Raw genomic sequence first — 20,496 nt, forward strand, 5'->3', positions numbered from 1 at the left:
AGACTCATAGACATAGAACACAAACTTGTGGTTGCCAAGGGGGCGGGGGGTGGGAAGAGACAGACTGAGATTTCAAAATTCGTAGATACTGACAGGCATATGCAGAATAGATAAACAAGATTATACTGTATAGCACAGGGAAATATATACAAGATCTTGTGGTAGCTCACAGCAAAAAAAAAGTGACAATGAATGTATGTATATTCATGTATAACTGAAAAATTGTGCTCTACAGTGGAATTTGACACAACATTGTAAAATGACTGTAACTCAATAAAAAGTGTTAAAGAAAAGATTGGTTAAGATAGTTTCCACTTTTTGAAGAAAGCAGTTCTAAAATACATACATATATATACACACACACATATATAAGTGAAATATTAGTGACTAAAGACTCTCTTGTAATTTACTAAGAATAATTTTTAAACACTTTATCTACCAGGTGAATTACTTGACTATTCAAAAACATTTGCTTTTAAAAGCATTTAGTTTCTCTATGATTTTCACAATACTATACATGCCTAATTCTCCTTCTACATGGAAGGAAAAATTCTCCCCTCATACTCTCGCCCCAGGTGATCTTTGCTGATGCCTCCCACCTCTCCTTCTCCAGCCCAGCCTTTCTTCTGACTCCAGACTCGTACAAGCAACTTCCCAGTGACACCTCCACTTAGACGCTTCGCAGGCAGATTACACGGAGCTTTTCTAAAATGAAGTTTGGATTTATTTCACAAAGCCAACCCTCCCTGAAATCCTCCCCATCTCATTAAAAGAATCTGGCCTCCTTTCCTCTGTAGGTCCTCAAAAATGTTTCCTGAATAAACTATGCTTTCTTCTTGTTCTTTACAATGCTTACCATAATTCGGAAGTGTAGTTAAACTTAATTTTAAAAATCCAGTTACTCTCTACCAAGTGTATGCTCCAGGAAGGCTGTGTCTGTTTTGCTCCCTGACTTAAAACACTGTGTTTGACATACAGTGGGTTTCCAATCAGTACTTGTTGAAGAAAAGAAAGAGGGAAGGAAGGAATAGAAATGATGATCTAATTGAGGGAGGGAACAGAGCCCAAAGGAGAATGCTTTACAGTAATTCTCCGAGTCTCAGGTAAATGCTCAAACACAAGCTAAAAACATTCCATCAATCCTGTGGTTTTGCCCACATAGGGTACACATTTGTACCTTCGGGAACAGCTCAACGAGTGAGTATTTCATTCATCATACAGATGTTTGATGTTATTTAGATATGGCTGAAACTACCATTTTATTTTCTCTCAGTGCAGCCAATTTGGATAGATCTCTGGTTCTTTAAGATACATAATTCTTAAGAGTGTTGTGCGATTCAGTCAAGGCCAGAGCGTTGGAACGCCTTGACCGTGTGGTGCACGTTAACTGAAATAACTTGGATTTTGTCCAATTTCCAGTAACAGTTATAGCATAATGGTCATCTAAGACCTTTGTTCAGCAACAAAATCTGAATGGGCTACAAAGAGAAAAGTTCACAACTGGTCTCTTCTATGCTAAGGGCTGAGCCAAGAAGAAAGGCTGCAGTATGGCTGAAGTCTGCCGCGTCACCTGATAGATTGCAGAACTGGACAGGTGTTTGTTTTCCAGAGTATAAATACTCATCAAGGAAAAAAAAGAATGCGATTATAATAGATTATAATCACAGGAAAGATTCTTTGAATAAATTAAAAAATTTGTTTAGTACAATATTAAAGAGTCAGTTTCTGCCTACCAAGAATTCCAAGATTACATTAGACATAGAAATAAGAAGTTTCTTTATGTATACAAAAAAGCATATCATTTAAAAAAAAAAAAACTTAAGAGTGAATCTTTAAATATTTACCTCCTGAGAAATTTATCTCTAGAAAGATTCTTGATTATACTTAACTTATTAGCTCATCTGCACTTGTTTTTTATTCATAAAAGGTCTTGATTAAAAACTTTACAGCAACAGTGCTTCTATGTAGCTGACTCACAGGTTATTGTCAGTGGTAGGTGAGCAGAGGGAATACACTAGTTTTGTACAGGAAATACTACAGAGACTTGAAATCTAGGTCACGTAACAGAGCGCCACTATAACCGAAGATCACACAGGCCTGATGTTTCTCTGTCTTCCACTCACATAAGAAAGTCATGTTTAAACAAAAGTTAACAATTAACTGCCTTGTAATTACACTTGGTTAACTTACATGATAACTAGTTATCACCATAATTATCCTTTTTGACCTCATCACAGTCTTAACAGGTTACTTTCATATTCAAGGAAGTTTATATTCACTGTGTACTAAGAGCAACCACTAGACAGAAAGCCCGATAATAAGATTTGTGCTTCTGTGAAATTTTTTTATCTGTAAATCTCAAAACTGTTTTAAATACCAGTTAGGTTTCTGTAGCATCATCACGCCGTAGAGTTAAGATGGGGAAACTGGACTGGTCACATGGCAGGTCAGCAACTGAGCATATGTGCTGCCCTGTGCGTTCCAACAGGTTTGCTTGCCTTCCTGGTTCTCTGAACGTGATATTTCGGTAAACCTCTGTGTGCTGGGATTTAGGCACTAAATGGTCTTTGGAAAAATTAAAAAATACCACAAGATTCTTTGACAATAAAATATTAAAGCTATATTCTCAAATGCAAATGCACTCCACAACAACTTTTTTTGAGTGCATTTACCAGGTCTTTGGGAAATAGCAATATCTCCTTTGAGCATTAAAAAAATGTTTATAAATGTGTATGTTTCTTTAAACTTTTTAGTTCTTGAGACATGAGAAAGTAGCTCAGATGTTTTAGTTTAAATATAAACAATCAAACAAGGCATTATTTCCTGGATTTGTCCTTAGTTGTATACTGCACTAGCAAGACTAAGGTAGAAAACCTAAACTGAACCATTCGTTAACAATTTAGAAAAGAATGGAAGAAATCTTAACTCTGTAGTTTCCCATCATGGTTAAACCTAGCACATGAACCACTTTTGATTAGCTCAGATTTGACTCCCGAATGGTAAATTTAAAAAGGACTCCAGATGCTGCAAGATGACATCTCTCCACCCTAATACTCTCATTACTTAGGGCTGCTTCCCTTGGCAATGGCTTTGGAGCCCTGAGCCTCAGATTCACCAAGGGCAGAACTCTGCTCATGAGTTACTACTGTAACTGGGGTTGGGCTAGAGATCCAAATATTCTAAGGAACAGCTTATTTTAAAATAATCGTGTTGCTGCATTTCATTAAAGAGAAAACAAATAAACAATGGCTTCTATGTACTCAGTGAAAATGATAGGCTTGACCCTGTCTACATCCAGAGCACGTGGCAGATGTCAGTCCCAACAGCTCACAGTGGTAGTGTCTGTGATTCCTGAACGGTGGCACCGTCAGACTTACGACTTGCTGGCAAGGCCACGGGCGAAAACTCCACAGCACTGGTGTTAGAGTCTAATACAGCTTCCGTCCATTACAGGCTATGGGATCTTGGGCAAGTTACTAAGGTTTCCAAACGTCCATTCAGTGAACATAACGCAGCATCCTGCAGGGTTGTAATGAGGACTGAATGGCATGTGGAACATCTAGCACAATGCTTGGCACATAATAAGCTTTCAATAAGTGTTAGTTTCCATCCTCTTTTTTCTGCATTAAAAACTTGAGATGAAACAAACAAACAATGGCTTCTACGCCAAAGAATTAAAAAAAAAAGGTGTAGTTAAAAATTCAGAAAATACATAGACAAAAATTTGCTCTTTTATTTGGGAAGAAGTACATAGTAAGTCCCTCTTTAAAAGAAAACTTCAAGACAATGAACTGAGGCAACCCAAGTTGCCACACAAATGTGACCTCCCTCTTAGTCAACTAACAAACGAAAACACACAAACAACTAGGAAACTGACATCTCTGTTGGATTAAGAACATCGAAGCTTTTTGTTATTCACATCTCTAGGAAGTCATATTACACATGGATATATATATTTTTTTTATCTTTGGATTAGAAAAAAAAAAGTGCTAGATGATTTAAGAACTATGCTTAATATATTGCATTTATATTTTTAAAAAGCGCCCATGTGCTTCCTAAGGAAGTCTTTGAAGGCTGATTTACTGCAAGATACTTAGAAAAACCTCCAGCAGTCTGTTTCCTTAAGTTAATGTCAATTCACCACCTTCTCAAGCAACAAAATAATAGCATTTTGCTGTTCATAAAAACTCTCTAACCCAAAGCATAGAAATGTGTGGCACAGAACTTTGTTGGTATCTTACCAATAAGGACAGACTCACCTTTGGGTAACAACCTACCTTACAGTACTAGAACAGAGCAAAGATGTTTTCAGAAAAAGCTAAGGTTGACAAAAACCTTACAAAGAAAGAATATTATAAATACTTTTTTTTTTCTAAGCTCCTAAACAGGAGAGTAATTGAAAGAGTGCCCAAACCCTCAAAATCAAGGTTGGCTCTGGGAAATATAGCTATAATTGTCATTCTCAAATGACCCATTGAGTATAATTGGGAGAACTTGAGGCTTAATTCTGTTTTCAGTCATGAGCCAGGAGAGAGGCGCTGCATCTTTTATGGCCATCTTCCTCTGCCTTGGTGGTATTCGACCAATTACTTTAACCACGAGGCTAACAAGGCCATTTTTCTTAATTTCCTCTTGCTTTAAAGATAAATTTCCTCTTGCTTTAAAGATACTTAAAATAAATTCGAATCCTTTCTCGAAGTAAACAAAAGAAGAAACTGTTTTCCCTTCATTTCTCTGTTAAATAGCTCACATTTAGCCTAGTATTAGAAACATTTCTGTCACAACAGTGTGCACATAGCACACACAGCTGTGATGTGATGCCCTAAGGGACCCGTTACGGCTAACGGCCCATCCAGTCATTTGATTATCATTGTATGGTTAATGGCTTCAGGATAATAACTTTAATACAGATAATCAAATGCTTTAATTAGTTTATTAGCCTTTTTTATTTCACAACAGAGGCAGGCCATATGCGACTTTACTGTGGGGGCACATTGCAGTGCAACTTTAAGGCCATTATAGACAAGTATCACCCTCAGCTGGGTTCCTCAGCTTCTCATATGAGCTCAGTATCCAGGAGCAGAGGTGGCTCTCAACCTAGCTTGTATATGTAAACAATATCTGCATGTTAAAATCAGTGACAAAAGTACGTAACATCAGGAAAATGATAACTCAAATAACCGAAGTGATGAGAAGTCTTGCAAATGAGTGCCAGTGGAGGGGAAAACAGAACAAGTAAGATTGGAAAGGTGTTCTGTATGCCAGATAGCAAGACAATTAAGCTTACAAAAGAACCATTTGCCATTCGTTCCTATATTTTATACGTGAGGAAACTGAGGCACAGAGTGGTTGTGACACTCACCAAGATCATGTTGCTGTTAAGACCCAGAGATGCGATTTGAATCCAGGCAATCCGACTCTTGAGCTCATGCTGTTGGCCACTAGACTCCTCCTCCCATTACATAAAAAAATAACCCCAAAGTGTTAGAAGTTTTAAAAAGATGAAATAAAGGACAGAAAGTAGTCAGGTCACAATGTAAAATGACTGCCTCTTGATGGTAGATTATGAGCAACTTTCTCTGATTATTCATTCTTTTTCCGGATCTTCTCAAAATAATGAAAGTAAAGTTTAACACATTTTTATGTCAGCAACAATAAAATAAAAAATATTGCTGCCTAACTTTTTTCCCTTTTATCTTAACATTTCTCAATTTAAAAACTATGCACACACTCAAATGACATTCTGTTGACAGCTATCAGAGCACACTGGATCCCTCACTAGAAAGTCACAGAAACCTGGGCACAGGCAGGGGTTTGTTTGAATTAAGTAACTTCTATCATATGTTGTAGGATCAGTGTAGATTCAGCTCAATTTCCTATACTTTTTTTTACCTTAATCAAACACCTTTTAGACTATGGAGTTATATAACTGATATTTATAAAATGACCAAGAGGTCCTTAGAGATACTGAAATGATTTACGAATCACAGAAGAAAGATTAAATTGACATTCAAGACAGTGTTGGTGTAAAATGATTTCTGCCCTCACTAGTCTACTGAAGCTTCTCTCTTAAAGGTCACAAATGCTTACACTCACAGCCAGTCCACTCTTCACACGTTGTCCTCTTGTTATCAGCATTTAGTACTATTTAACGCTCCCTCCTTGAAGTCCTCTTCTTGCGCATTTCAAAAAATATTTTAATTTATTTTTATTTTTTTTTAAGCGCCCTATAATCTCTTCATTTCTGCTCCCATCATCCTGACTGCTCCTTACCTGGTCCCTCTTCTTCTAAGCTGTCCCCGAAGGACTTTTTCTCTGTCTCCTATTACACCCTTCTTCTACCACATTAGATCGTCAATGATCAGAACTATGTAAATAATCCCCTAAAGAACATCTCCAGTCCTGACCAGTCTCCAGTCTCCCCCTCCATGTCTGTCAGCGTTTCTAATGTCTAATAGAGAACTGATCCTCTCTCCCAAGTCTGTCTTTCCTTCTGAGTTCCTTGTGACTTTGGATGGTTCTACCACCCTCCAATAATCCAGGCTTAAAAATTCAGTGTTATTTTTACTTCTTTTCCTCGTTTCTCTCTTCAATTAATGTTTAGTCCCACACAGTCTGCCTCTATGACCTTATTCCTCTAGATATTAACTTAACACATATTGCATTAAACTGCTGCAGGAGACTCTGAGGCTACAGTGGTGAACAAGTGAGGGCCTGCCTTCCTGAAGTTGATATTCTGGGGGTGGGGGCAAACCCAGTTGCAGGTGGCAGTCAGTGCTATTAGAACAATAAGAGTAGAGGGAGAGACAGAGTGGCCAGGAAAAGCTTCTTTCAAAAGAAGACATTAAAGCATGAACTTGAATGAAATGAAAGAGTGAGTCTTGTGAAGATCTGAAGAAACAAACCATTTGAGAGAGGTGAAACAGCAAGTGCAAAGGCACTGGGGTGGAAATGAATTCAACATGTTTGAAGAGCTATAAAAAGACCAATGTGGCTGGTGTAGCATAAGCAAGGGAAGAGAAGTAGTCATGAAATCAGACATCTAGACAGGACCAGAAATGAAGGACCTTGTAAGCCATGGTAAAGAATTTGGATCTTATTCTGAGTGTGATGGGAGTGACTGAAGAGCTTTGACTTGAAGGGTGATGTAGCACGATTTATGTATCAAGGACCATTAGAGAACAGACTACAGGGGAGAAGTAACATAGTGCTTGTTAAATTTTTAAAGTACACATTGCTACTGAGCACTTATCAATTCATTCTTTTAAAATGAAGGTTTCAATTCAACAGGTATGTGATTTCCTAATCCATAAATAATGACATTAGGAGTTGAAATATTTTCATTTCCTTAGTTTAGATTAAAAAATACCATGCTCCTGAAATGGACAGTAAAAGCAATGGAATATATATTTTTACCCATTTTATACTTATATGTTATGTAAATGAAACCAAATCTTTTGGGCATTTTGTATTCAGTAATGTCCAGCATGGCAATTAGGGATTAATTAATGAAAGCATTTGTAAAGAATTCAGAAATTGTTAATAATGAGGTACAATGTAGCAGGCATTCAATGTACCAAACAGGAATGAATAATGTTAAAATTATGTTTCCACTAGAGATCTACAAAAAAGGAAGCTGACAATAAAATGAATAAAAGATAAAGACATTCCAATTATTGTCAGGTTATAAAAGGTTTGTGCTTTTATGTGATATGAAGATAGAAAATGGAGACATAACAAATGAGTCCATTATGTCAATATCATTTGGAATCAGACAATTAAGCTTTTGGCATTTGCCAATACTGAATAAGACTCATATAAAACTAAACATGTCAATTATATCTCAGTTTAAAAAAAAACTAAACACAACTCTGTAGACTGAGAAGGAAAAAAGAGAATTATAAAATTATCACTATTCATATTAGGTTTTAGAAGTTGCTTTTATAAACAAAAAGCAATCTACTCATCTCTGTATCCTCAGGGTTTATTCATTTGCTTTCCTGTGCACAAGTTGAAGTGTCATGATTGTATTTTCATCCCTGAAAGTCTAAGAAGGAAAAGGAGCACAGTTGGGAGGGGTGACTTTCTTTCCTTCTCATTGGACTTACAGGTGAGGTAACTTATCAAGGAATTCCTTCATCACACCGTCACTGAGCATCAGCTGTGTGTGACCAGCCTGTGAAAGGTACTGGGGCTGTTCCATGTGAATGAGACATCACATGGTGCCTTAATTATGCTCGGAAAGGAGTCTCCTTCTATTTCCCCCAGACTTCCTTTGATTGGATGGAAAAGAGTCAAAGGGGTGGGGGAGAAAGAAGAGTCATCTCATGGGAAGTCTGAAAGCTGACTTGAAGTTGTAAAAATGTAATTTGTATCTCTTACTCTCATAGAAGGGAGTTTTCTTTATTCCAGGGAAAATTCTAGCTTTGCAAAAACATTATTTTGAAGGTCACATTCTCAAGTCGGAAGATGGAAGCAAACAGCAGTATTTTATGATATTATAATCTTCTCCTGCTGTGTAACAAACTACTGCACACTTGGCAGATTAAAATATAGATATATTTTTTACCTCACAGTTTCTGTGAGCCAAGAGTCTGGGCAGGGCTTAGCTAGATCCTTTCTTAGGGTCTGGCAAGGCTGTGGTCTCATCTGGGGCTCGACTGGGGACGATTTTGGTGTTGTTAACAGAATTCAGTTCCTTGTGGTTATAGGATGGAAGGCTCCAGTTTCCTGGCTGTTGGCCTGAGGCTACCCTCAGCTCCTTGCCACGTGGGTCTCTCAACACAGTAGTCACTTCTCTGATGCCAGGGAGAGCGTCAAAGGGCTGAGAGACTCCAGCAGAACCCTAAAATCTTATGCAATGTTATCATGCACTTCTGTCATCTTTGCTAAGTTCTGTTAGTTACAAGTAAACCATAGGTCCTGTACGTACTCTGGGGGAGGGGGTCACATAAGGGCATGACCACTGGGAAGCAGGGATCATGGTGACCACCAAAGAGGCTGCCTATCACGTTACTTCGACTTCTCACCTCTACATTAATTTAACATACCGAGTCTTCTTTCTCTTCATTACTGCTTCAAACACAGCTTGTCTCATCCTTAATTTTTTAAAAACCTTATGTTAATCTTAGCTTTGACATTCCTGCCACTATTCTTAAAGAGTTCTAGTTAGTCCTAGGTTGTTTCTTTGCCCAACATGTTTGTATGTTTGTTTAAACATCTAAGCTCTTCAAAGAGCTGTGTGAAGCTTCCCTTGATTTATTTGTACAGCTAGACCTTTTCTTTCCTACTGAGACTGTAAGTAATTGTATACAGTATAGTTTTTCTTTCAGGATCTCTTAACCCCACAAGCCACATTCCCATCAATGGCTTCTAAACATGAGAACAAACCCATTTTACCCAAATTTAAAACAAAACAAAACAAAACTGTTTTCATGGACTCTGTGGTATATGCCTAGATGTGTACATACTTAAGCCATCACATCCTCTTCAGATTCTTCTGGAAGAACTACAATTCCAGCAGATCTTACACAAAATGGTTGACGTGCTTCTTCACTCTTCAGCCTGGCACACGCCGGTTAATGATCTACCTTGAGAAAGTACCATACATACTCTTTTCTGGCTGGGCTGTTTGAGGCCCACTCTTACAGATTTACTTCGGTTTCCTTCTTTTTTCATCTCTAATGCTCTTTATGGTGCATCACTCTCACTCACAATTTATCGCTTTCAATAGTCTTATTTCCTTTCTATCAGATCGACTGCTTTGAAAAAAAAACCACGTGGCCATTCACGGAAATATTTCGGTCAGAAAGTCCCAGCTGCTGGTTTGTGGTAGCCCACCTAGGTCTACAAGTACAAGACAGAAGAGGTGATTCTGTCCCTCCTCACGTCTCACCTGCGTCATAACTGAGCCTCAGCCTCTTGCTTTCTACCACAGGGGCATCCTCAGCGTTAGCAGAGCCAGCCTCTCTTCTGAGTGGCTGATGTGTAGATGCTCAGCAATATTTGTGGAAAGAACTACTTGACATCCTATTTGTATATACACGTGGGTATTTCTGTTTATTAGATTCACGCATATGGATGGGTATTTATTTCTGTAATAGGTTCCTGGAAGTCAAACTGAAGGGTCAAAGAAAATGGATATTTTTAGATTCCTGGAGACACAGACAGACCACTCTCCAAAAGAGCTGAACTGAGTAGCATCTCCCAACAGTGTGGGTGTGTGTGCTGGTTTCCTGATGTGCTCCCGAATGCTACAGACTGATGGTCATTGTTAACAGAGGGCCCTCTGAGGAATAAAAATGGTGCCTCACTAGTTTAAATTCACTCCTTAATTAAATGATATTAAAACATATATGTTAAACATTCATATATATTATGTTTATTAAATAGATATTAATAATAATTATGGAATATGAATAGTTCATGAACACCTTCTATGTGCCAGGTACTGTTTTAGGTGTTACCTAAATTGTAATGAACAAGACATTCAAGATCCCGGGTCTCAAGGAGCTCCAATTTTAATAGAGGAGACAGAATTGACAAGAAAGTAAACAAAAAACAGTGTGGAGTCCTAAGAAGAGACTAAAATAGGGGAGTGAAATAGAATATTTGGAGGTAGAGAGAAGGCCAAAATTAAAGAGGTAGTTAGGAAAGGGCTTTCTGAGAAGCAGACAGTTAGGCTGAGGACTGAATGATTCAGTGAACTGGACCTCTCCATCCAGACTGTCCTCTTTGTTCTTCTCAAACATGAGGTGCTCTCCTGCTTCTGGCCTTTGCACCTGTTGCCTGGAACATTCTTCCACCAGGTATCTATATGGCCTGCTCCTCCCTCATAGGGGTGAAATGCTTGTCAAAGTCTTGCAGAGAACTGCCACCCAGTTATGCCCATCCATGGGCGATTTCAATATTTCCATCTTCCGTTCAAGTTCAGCAAGGCCTCCCCCTCCGTATACAAGACTGTATGAAACATGGAGAGCTCTCAAGATTGCCAGTTGGACACAGACTTCTTTATCTTATCAAACTTATCTAGGTTTAAAAGATCTTCTCTGAGAAGTAGGTTTTCTTACTCGCAATGTTCTATCTACTTTGATTTTAACTTTCATTAGCATTTGGGGGTTGTTATCAAAGAAATGAGAAACACCAATAGTATTGTATAGTCCCAAGATCTAATCATTCTAATCTAATTGGTAATGTTGGTTGGATGAGTTCAGAAGGTCATAAATTTGTGAAAAGTATTATTAAAGATTTAGTTTGTGAGCCTATATCCTCAGTTTTAAAGTTTTAACCTTAGTAACATTTATTATTCCCTCTTCATACAATGTTCTACAAATGATTCCAAAGAGAACTTTAATTTTTTACTGTAAGGTTTCCATGATGCTTAAAAAATTATTTCACTTTTAAAGGATGCTTTACATTTCATAGATAGTGAATACTCACTCTAAAAAAAATCAAATAATACTGAGGTTCTAATAGGAAAACAGATACTCTCCAAATCCAACCTCCTGAGAAAACTTTACCAATGAGTTAGGTATCCTTCTATAACTGATTGAAAATTATTAAAGCTTCCTGAACCAACATGATCTGTTTCTTTATTCTGAATAAAATTAGTTAAGGTGAGGGAAATTTGGGTCAATGATTCTAACTAAAATAAGAAATGAACTCTAAAACATAATCTTGTATTTATACAGCACTTCATGTTTTACAAAGTACTTTCATACTAGTGCACTTAAAACATGAAACAACCTTATGAAGGCTGTATCCCCAGTTTAGAGACAGGAAGCTAAGACTCGGAGAGTTCATCAAATCTTATCAAACCTAAGATAACGCTGAATGTAAGACACCTCACCATTTTATATGCTCCCAAGAGGAAAAAAAATATTGCATCAATTGTGATATAATGACTTAACTATACCCCTGTGAGACTCGTAGGACTTAATATTAGAAGGCCTAAGGTGGGGTTTTGGCATTGTCCTTTCCAAGCATGTAACTTAAGTACATCTTTTAAGTTCTCTGAGCCTTCATCTTTTCATATCTTTTAAATTAGAAGTAAAAATGCCTATCACACAGGGTTGAAGGACGTATTAATGTACAGTAGTACTTTAAAACTGTAAAACTGATAAAATTTTTAAGAACCTTCTTCCATTTTTATTATTTTAAAATAAATTACCTGTAATAGTTATATGAATATTCTGTTGTTGAAGGGGGGAACTTCTGGATCTGAACTGAACTATTTTTATCATATCAAGTAATTATTAAAGCTGGTACTGCACACCACTGCTGCTGCTGTCTTCTCTGAGACAAACTGTTAATACTCTGTCCTCTTATGAACTCTGGAGAACACCTATTCCATTAACCTAAAAGAATGCATTTGGCTTGAATGAGGACGTTTTCTGTCCTTGAGGGAAAAATCTTTCTTTTTGCCATCATTGACATTTTGCTTGTCCAGTGATAGGACTGCAACATGAACTACATTTTAGACATTCTATTATTATAGTCAGTGCTAATTGTGAAAGGAATTAGAGTTTCATTTTTTGGAAGACAAATGATTCACTACACTTTGCCATCTACGCCTTCTGTAATTTCTGAAGTAGTCCTTGTATTTTTTTCTGCCCTTGTGCTGGAAATCATTTTACGTTATAGTCTGTTCACCATGTTATTACTAAGGTATACAGCCTTTTACTTAATTAAATCCTAGATATTGTACATCCTGCGATGCCCCTGATGACTAATTTCCTACCTTGTGGGAGAAATTAAGTCTTGCCATGCCTTCATACCTTATGGCTGCTGGCAGTCTATGCGATGAAAGTATGTATCTGAAACACTGTCCTGGAAATGATCTTCCATGAAAACGCATACCACACAGCTCTGCGATTGATTCACCCTGGATATCTGTTTGTGTATTAAATACTGGAAACATGGTGGCTTCCTGAGTTTTATGACTGACAAACTATTATATTTGCCTCCTGTGTACCAGTAGAGAAAAGTAGATGGTTGCTATAAGATTTGGTATTATTATATCATTTCAGCACTTCGATTCTCAGAAACTTGCTTAATGAAAAAGGCAAATACCCAACAGTTAACTAAAGTGCAGAAGGAACAATAGGGAAACATGAGGTAGAAAAATATCCAAGAGGATGACAGGTAACTGCTTTGTGCTCCTGGACTTTTGGCTACTCACTGACCCAATACGCACGTGAATATCAAGTTTAAACACCAATACTGAACTTCCAGTGTTCAAAAAATTATATATAATTACTAATCTCTCTTTTTAAAAATGAATATTTGTTTCTTGCTACCCCAAACCTAGCCTAAGCCATACCATCTCCTAAGTCAGTCATGTCATAGCTGACTAGACTTCCTGCCTGGATGAGCTTTTAAAACGTAGATCAGATCATGTCATTCCTTCTGAAACCCAAACTCCTCAGTATGATGTTCAAAGCCCTGTACGATCTGGTTCCTTTCTACACTTCTACCCTCATCTCATGCTACTCTCCTGCTTGCTCGTATGCATCACATACCCAAGCTTTTTAAAATTGTCCCTCAAACATGTCAAGGACTGCCCCTACCTCAGGGCTTTGGAACTTGGCTTCAAAAGCTAGCTCTTCCCCCATTGGTTTTCTCCTGGCTGGATCTCCGCTCAAATGTCACCTCCTCAAAGAGAAGCAGCATCCCCACTTACTCACATTCCCTTACGCATCATCTGGTTCATTATGGGCACAGTAGTTGTCACTGTCTGGAGTCGTCATGTGCTTGCTTGCTAACTTATTTGTCCATCTCTGCCCTTACAATTTACTCAAGCAGCTTGACAGCAAGGACGCGGTGTATGCTGTTTTCAGAGGGCCCACGTCAGGGTCTGGCCCACTGTAGATACTCAATAAACAGTTCATGAAAGAATGAAGTAATGAATCTAAGTGAATCTAAATGATTAACCTTTCCTTAAGTGATATCTTTTTTTCCTCTCACATTTTTTTTTCTTGGAAATAAAACTGTACCAGGAAAGAAATTACTAATTTTTCTTGACGCTCATAATAATTTGTCCATTAACACAAAATTAAATAACTCAAGCATAGTTTATTTTCCAGAAATCACCCAAGATTAAATTTGATATATTTTCTTAATGCAACATTACACCAGTGACCTACTTTCAGTTTGCAACAGTACAAGAGAATATGTAAGTTTACCGTTTTTCTTGAATGGTTAGACACCACGAATATTTACAGTGGGTATTATCTGGCTCTGAATAATCAAGTCACTAGAAAACAGGTCTGCCTTACAAAAACAGGTGAAACTGTCTCTCAGATGGCATCAGAATCACATAAGCAGTTCCCTTCTGCTTGGAATATTTTCCCCAATTCTAGAAGGGGAAAGATATATAAATAGTATGATTGCTTTACATGGAAGTAAATACCGTAATGTCCGTTCTGAATAGCATAGCTGAATTTCACCAAACATATATACATGGCTTTTCCTTTGATAAACTCATGTTAGTTAATAAATATATGCTCTGAAAGAAATAAGGAGAGCAAAGATTTGAGACCTAGAATAAATACAATGAGAAGATGCTATAACAAGGCTGCGTTTTGGGTCTAAAAGAAAAATTATGAAGGCTTTCAAACACGGCAGTACTGCATTTCCACTTTTTCTCACGAAAATGTTTTCCCATCTGCCTAAATAACTTCCAATTAGCTTCAGAATGTAAAGACAAAGCTATGACTGACATTCTAACTTTAAAAGTTAAAATATTGCTAATTTCAGATAGGAATACCTGAATTGAGGTAGGGTTCTCACACAGACAGACATGTGTAATCAGACGGTTATCGCTTAGCAGGGGAAAAGTTTATTCTTATTTTCAATGGGTTGAGTAAAGGCTATATAATTATTCAACCAATTTGTAACAGTTGAACAACCATAAGAAATGCCATGATGAAAATACTTATATATACATTTTTAAGCACATTGCTCATTATTTTCTTTGCAAAAATACCAACAGGTGGGACTATTGGGTTAAAATACATGACCATTAAAACTTTTTTTTTTTAAACTCTCAAAAAAACTTTTCAAAAAGACCTTTTAAAAGCTCTTGCAAAACTGATTCCCACAAATGTTGTGCCAAGTTATATCCCCACCTGTGGTGGATGAGAATATTTACTTTCAACTTTAATTAGTGGCAGGCCCAGATGGCTCCTAAATTGGAAGAATTTTTTTTAATGCCTAATATGTGAGTAATTTAAGAAAAGAAAGCGTATTTTCTGCGGGGAGGTTGCTGCTCCCTACTTCCTTTGCTCAGGCATCATTTGGGCCCTCGTGGGTGCAGAAGCCTTTGCTCCAGCTGCTCATCTCAATCCTGTGAATCTCAGAAGCTTAAGACTCCAGCTATCATTATAGTTTTACCCTCTGTCTTTGATGCAGGAAGGTGTTCCTTTCTTGGTCTTTATCTTTCAAACACACATACACAATTTTATATGTCATTTCTAAGTGTAGGAGCAGAATGGGGTGGTTTTGGCAAGAGATCATGCTACCATCTTGATCCTGAAGTCTATTCTGAATCTTGACAGCTATCTCTATTTTCTTGAATTAATACTGTAGACTTTTTCATAATCATATATTTGTATGTAAATTATATATTTATTTATAAGGGCTTGAAATGGACTGTGTGTGTATGTGTGTGATATTTCTCTTTATACAAGCTTGAATGTAAAGAGCTCTCTACTCAGAATTCATTTTTGACCCTTGAAAGAATGTGTGAACCCCCTGGATGCCCTGACATTTGACCATGCTGTTGGAGTTACATTCTCAAAGCTCAGGTGGGAGGCTGGCCCATGAGCCCCTGCACTGCATGTATAAGGATCATGCAGCAGTCTGAGCAGGGTGAGAAGGGAGCCGGGACCACAGGTGGCTGTGCAGAGCAATGTGGCTGGTGGTGCAGAAGCCGCTATGCTGGGTCCCCTTTACATTTAGTCACCTGGATGCCCCAGTGCATGTCAGGTAGAAAGTGCATCTAGGCAGTTCAAGGGACCAAGCCCCAGCTGGCCTTCTGCTTGACAAAAGGTCTGTGTGGACCTTGAGATTCAACAAATGGCACAGACTCACCAAGATAACAGAGTAAGAAGAGTCCGTCTCCCCACCAGCCAGTCTTTGACTTCATTCATTACCCCTTCAAATTAGAATGCACTAGGGGTGCCCTCCTGCCGGGGTTCCCTCCAGTTACTCCCATAATTGCTACTGTTGTTTAGTAGAGGGAGTAACAAGTTGGACTTTGGTCTTTTCTTCTATGTGGTCCTACCTAAGTTGAAGAGATCTGGGGATTTGCCTGTAACTGCTAGTGCTTTTGCAGATTTCTACCCTATTTTTATATTCCATTTGTCTTTTCCAGGGGAAGGAAAGTAGATGCCTGTGTTTCCACTGCCAATTTACCAGGAAGTCAGTAAGTTCTTTTATTAAAGACCTCCTATTGAATATCTGACCAGGTATTGTTTTAATATACACTTTTCTTAAATAGAACTCCCTCTTCCTGCTTTCATTACAGAATTTTGTTAGTCTAGAAGTCAATCAAACAAACATTACACTTCAGAACATGTAGTTATTTCAAATAAAGATCACACTAAAGCATGACAAGAATGACCATGTAAATACTGATGGAGATCAACATAAGCACATCCAGGGGTTCCGGTCCTGATCGAAAATGCCTATTTTGTCTACGTACTGTTTCACTGCAAGCAGTGTGACAGAGCAGACCTAAGTCTCCTTATGGTTAGCAATAAACAACTGAAAGATAAGACACTGACTCAGACATTTAACCGCAGCTTCCTGTGATGATTACGTTCTAACTCAAAATCGATACCAACGTTAAATGTTATATTTTAAGAAAAGCTCTCATCTATCACATTTGCAAACGTACCCAAGATGAATGAAGCTTTAGAAAATAATGATTTAATACCATAGAGAAAAAGTAGTAACTACTGAAATGAATTCCTTTAAACAGCAACAATGGGGCACCAGCACTCGCAGCAGCAGCAGCCATGCTCATTTATGGAGACTCTTACACGGTCAGGCACTCTGTTAGCTACTTTACATGCTCTCTCATTTACTCCTCCAGTCCTACCACTTCAGATATTATGACCTCTACCTTTTATATGAGGAAACAGGCCCAGGGGTTAATACTTTGCCTAGTGAAGATGGATGATCAGCTGGGGCACCTCTGAGGACCATCAGAGATTCTGAGGTGCACTGTTTCCATGGATTCAAAGTGCTGCTTGCCTCCAAGCTGCCTCTGTGATTCACATACTCCCCACTGTTGGAGGTATTCTTATGGGACTGTGAATGGCCACGTTTCCAACGCTGTGGAAAGCATTGGTGTTCCCTGTGATTCTACATCGGGGTCCTTAGGTTGGGGCTCATCAGCACTCTGAAAACAGATGCAAAATGTGTACAATTGCACATTTCTGGGAAGAGGGTTTTCACTAGATTTCAGTGGAGTCCATGATCCAAAAATGGTTGAGAATTGTTGTCCAGATATTACTTAGAGACTGGTTTTAAGCTATAAGACCTAAGAAATCTTATCCTCATTTCTGACAAAATTTCATAGTATAATATGCTAGAGTGTACTTAAATTAAGAAGAAAGTAGAGGTCATTACTCAGGTAAAAATTTCAAATGGTAACTTGAAATAACCAGATAGCCACAGCAAAGGAAATGAGGTGGAGACTGCGGCTCAGTTGTCTACCTCATGATTGTAATTTTCTGCTTTTCATTGTGATGGGAAAGGCTACTGCCTAAAGAAAAAGAAAAATGGGCTAAGTTTATCTGAATTATCACACTTACAAAGATATCTCACACAAAATTATCAAAGTTCTGAGAAATATGCAAACATTAGCAATTGCATTTCTAAATAAAAAGACAACGTAGAAACTATTTGCTAGTTTTAAACAGCAGAGTAGGTATAACCTTGTAACAGATAAAAAGTGCAGATGTTAACTTTTCACTTTTCTTCCAAATAAGTTCTGCTGAATTTCAAATATTTTCTTTGAATAATCATGTTTGACAAACGTAAAGGTTGATGTTAGCAAAATAAGTAAAATTAATGATCGCAGTGTCCACTGGGTTATGTGTGCAGGTGTTTCCCTCCACTGTTCCGACACTAACTTAAAATGTCTGATATATAAAATTCCGAGCTTACACATAATACATTCATCGTGATTATTTTCATCCCTCCTAAAAAACCCACAGAATTTCTTTACATAAAGAGTTCTTACAGGATTTCTAAAATATAATTTGATATAAAAATGTAATAGGTTATACAAAATTACAGAAAAACACTCTTTGCAGAAATTGAGCAGATACTATTAGAGGCATGGTTTCCAGCCTTCCACAACACTGTTTTAAAGTTAAAAGTTACCTTGAAGCATCTTTGAATATTACTCTATTACCTAGCCAAGCTATTTACTTACCCAGGACTTCACTCAAAACTTATTATTTTGATACTTGATCAACACAGACTTTTATCTGTATCTCTAGATTTATATATATAAATATATATATATATTTGGTATCTGGTCCCCAGCATAGACAATATTAAGAGTGCAAACTAGAGGAATAGTGGAATGTTAGAAGCCAGCACAAAGACAAGCAGCAGACAGACTGACATCAAGGGAAGAGACAGAAAACAAACAAATAAAAGGGAGTCCAAACCCATGAAGGGGAAAAAAGTGCCTAGAGACAGGAAGAGGGAAGGATGGAAATATCCAATTATTCAAGCTTTCCCCAAGGATCTCCCTGTCTGTTGGGATGTTGGAAGTAACCTAGAGCATCACACTGCTTCTCTTTCTAGCCCAATGCTTGCTGACTCTGGAGGCTTCCAGTGACAGATCATGCAGTTCTTTAAGAGAGGGGTTCTCTTGGCTCTAGTTTAGGGGTCAGTGCCTGAGCCAGCAGCTCTGAAGAGCAGGGAACTGGTTCAGCTATTCCATAGCCCTTCAACTAATTACCCTGCTGACTGCTCCAATGTCTGTTTCTAGTTTTCCGTGCTTGTGATCCTGGGGGAGGTTTCCATGGTTCTACTTAACTAACTGTTGCGGCAGTCTTGTCTTTCATCTTTATTGTGTTCTGGGGTCTTTTGCTCAGCTGGGCTGTACCTTTAATCTTTTTCCATCTGTTGTATATTATTTTAAAAACTCCTCAAAATTGATTCCCCCCTTCCAGTTTCCAGTGCTGTTGTGGATTTATTTTCATATTTATTCTTCCATTTCAAAGAGACTTTAGATGGAAGTAGAGGTAAAGAGATGTCTTAATCAGCTATCTTCTGCTGGAAGCCACTTTGAGCACTTTAAATAAAGCAAGTATTCTCCTGATACAAAGAGCTGCGTTAAGATTTTTATAGATAAGCAATCAATTTTACTGTAGGAAAACCAATACACTTAATAAGATGAAACTATCAAATTTGACATTTTCTTCTTTTGCTTTGTTAAATGAATCATTTTTGAAAGAGTGAAAAAAAAAGCAGAAAACTTACAATCCATATCGAGGATGGCACGGACAGATTTAACAAGTTCCTTAGACTCAAGGGCCAGTGTTGCTGGGATATTCCGTGTATTCCTTCCCAGCGGTGTGAGGGACATCTGGGAAGCTAACATAGCTCTTCTTTCACTACGAGGGCAATAAAATAAAGCTGAACTTATTATACCATAAATAGCATCTACCTTTGCTAAATCTTAACTCTTACTAGCTATAAAATTGTACACAAAATTTTGATGCTGGAAACATTGTATTCTCATAGCCATAACTGAAATGATTCACACAAAACAGTATTTGTTTTTAGTTCTTTCTTATATAATAAAGAGGACATATTTAAAAAATCAGGTTGACCTCATACATAAGGAGGAAGGAACAGAAGGACAGCACTCTCCTAAATCAGTTCTTGGCTAATTTTGTGAGTGCTTGTGTTATACTAACATGAAGTGGCCTTCTATTTAGTTTTGCAAAAATTTAAAGTAAGCACTTAAACATAAATGTATTAAACAGACATTTACTATAACTTCTAGTAATATTAAATATAAATTCCATATGTATATTTGCTCTTGAAATTTTCTCTTAAACTCTTCCATTTTCTGTCCCTAAATCTAAAACGGCCTAGAGCATTTACATCATTTTTTAAAAGTGCAAACATCACCTGAAATGAATGCATTTTGATATAATTAAAATGCAAAGTTTTACTGCAAAAACCCACGATGCTAAAACTTCTACTTGAAACGAGACAATGTTAAACCATCACAAAAACCATCATTACTTACCATCCATCTTCCCAAGATGATAGTATTAATTCACAAGGAGAAACTAGAGCATCAATTCTCAAATTTAAAAACAGAGCATTTATTCTGTGTAGAATACCAAGGCCAATATCCACTATAGAAGATTCAGAATATTAAAAAGACTGAACCAAATTTTACTAGTGTTTAATTTTCCAAAATGTGGAGAAAAGTTGCTTAATGCTGCTTTTCTT

At 37.5% G+C, this 20,496-nt stretch overlaps 1 protein-coding gene across 6 annotated transcripts in view; it reads right to left on the reverse strand.

Moving 5' to 3' along the window:
* STXBP4 (syntaxin binding protein 4) overlaps positions 1–20,496 on the reverse strand; it is a 167,972-nt gene that overhangs the window by 40,886 nt on the left and 106,590 nt on the right. For 4 of the 6 annotated variants that reach the window (XM_032498458.1, XM_014553675.2, XM_006178144.3 and 1 more), the window contains one exon: positions 19,510–19,643. In XM_032498458.1, coding sequence (XP_032354349.1) covers positions 19,510–19,643 — 134 coding nt within the window. Of the gene's footprint in view, positions 1–5,362; positions 5,450–14,077; positions 17,408–19,509; positions 19,644–20,496 lie in introns of those variants that run through there. The other 2 variants (XR_004326646.1, XM_032498460.1) reach the window with 2 other exon arrangements.

The sequence above is a fragment of the Camelus ferus genome, chromosome 16 (assembly GCF_009834535.1).
Source record: "Camelus ferus isolate YT-003-E chromosome 16, BCGSAC_Cfer_1.0, whole genome shotgun sequence".
Classification (NCBI taxonomy): domain Eukaryota; kingdom Metazoa; phylum Chordata; class Mammalia; order Artiodactyla; family Camelidae; genus Camelus; species Camelus ferus.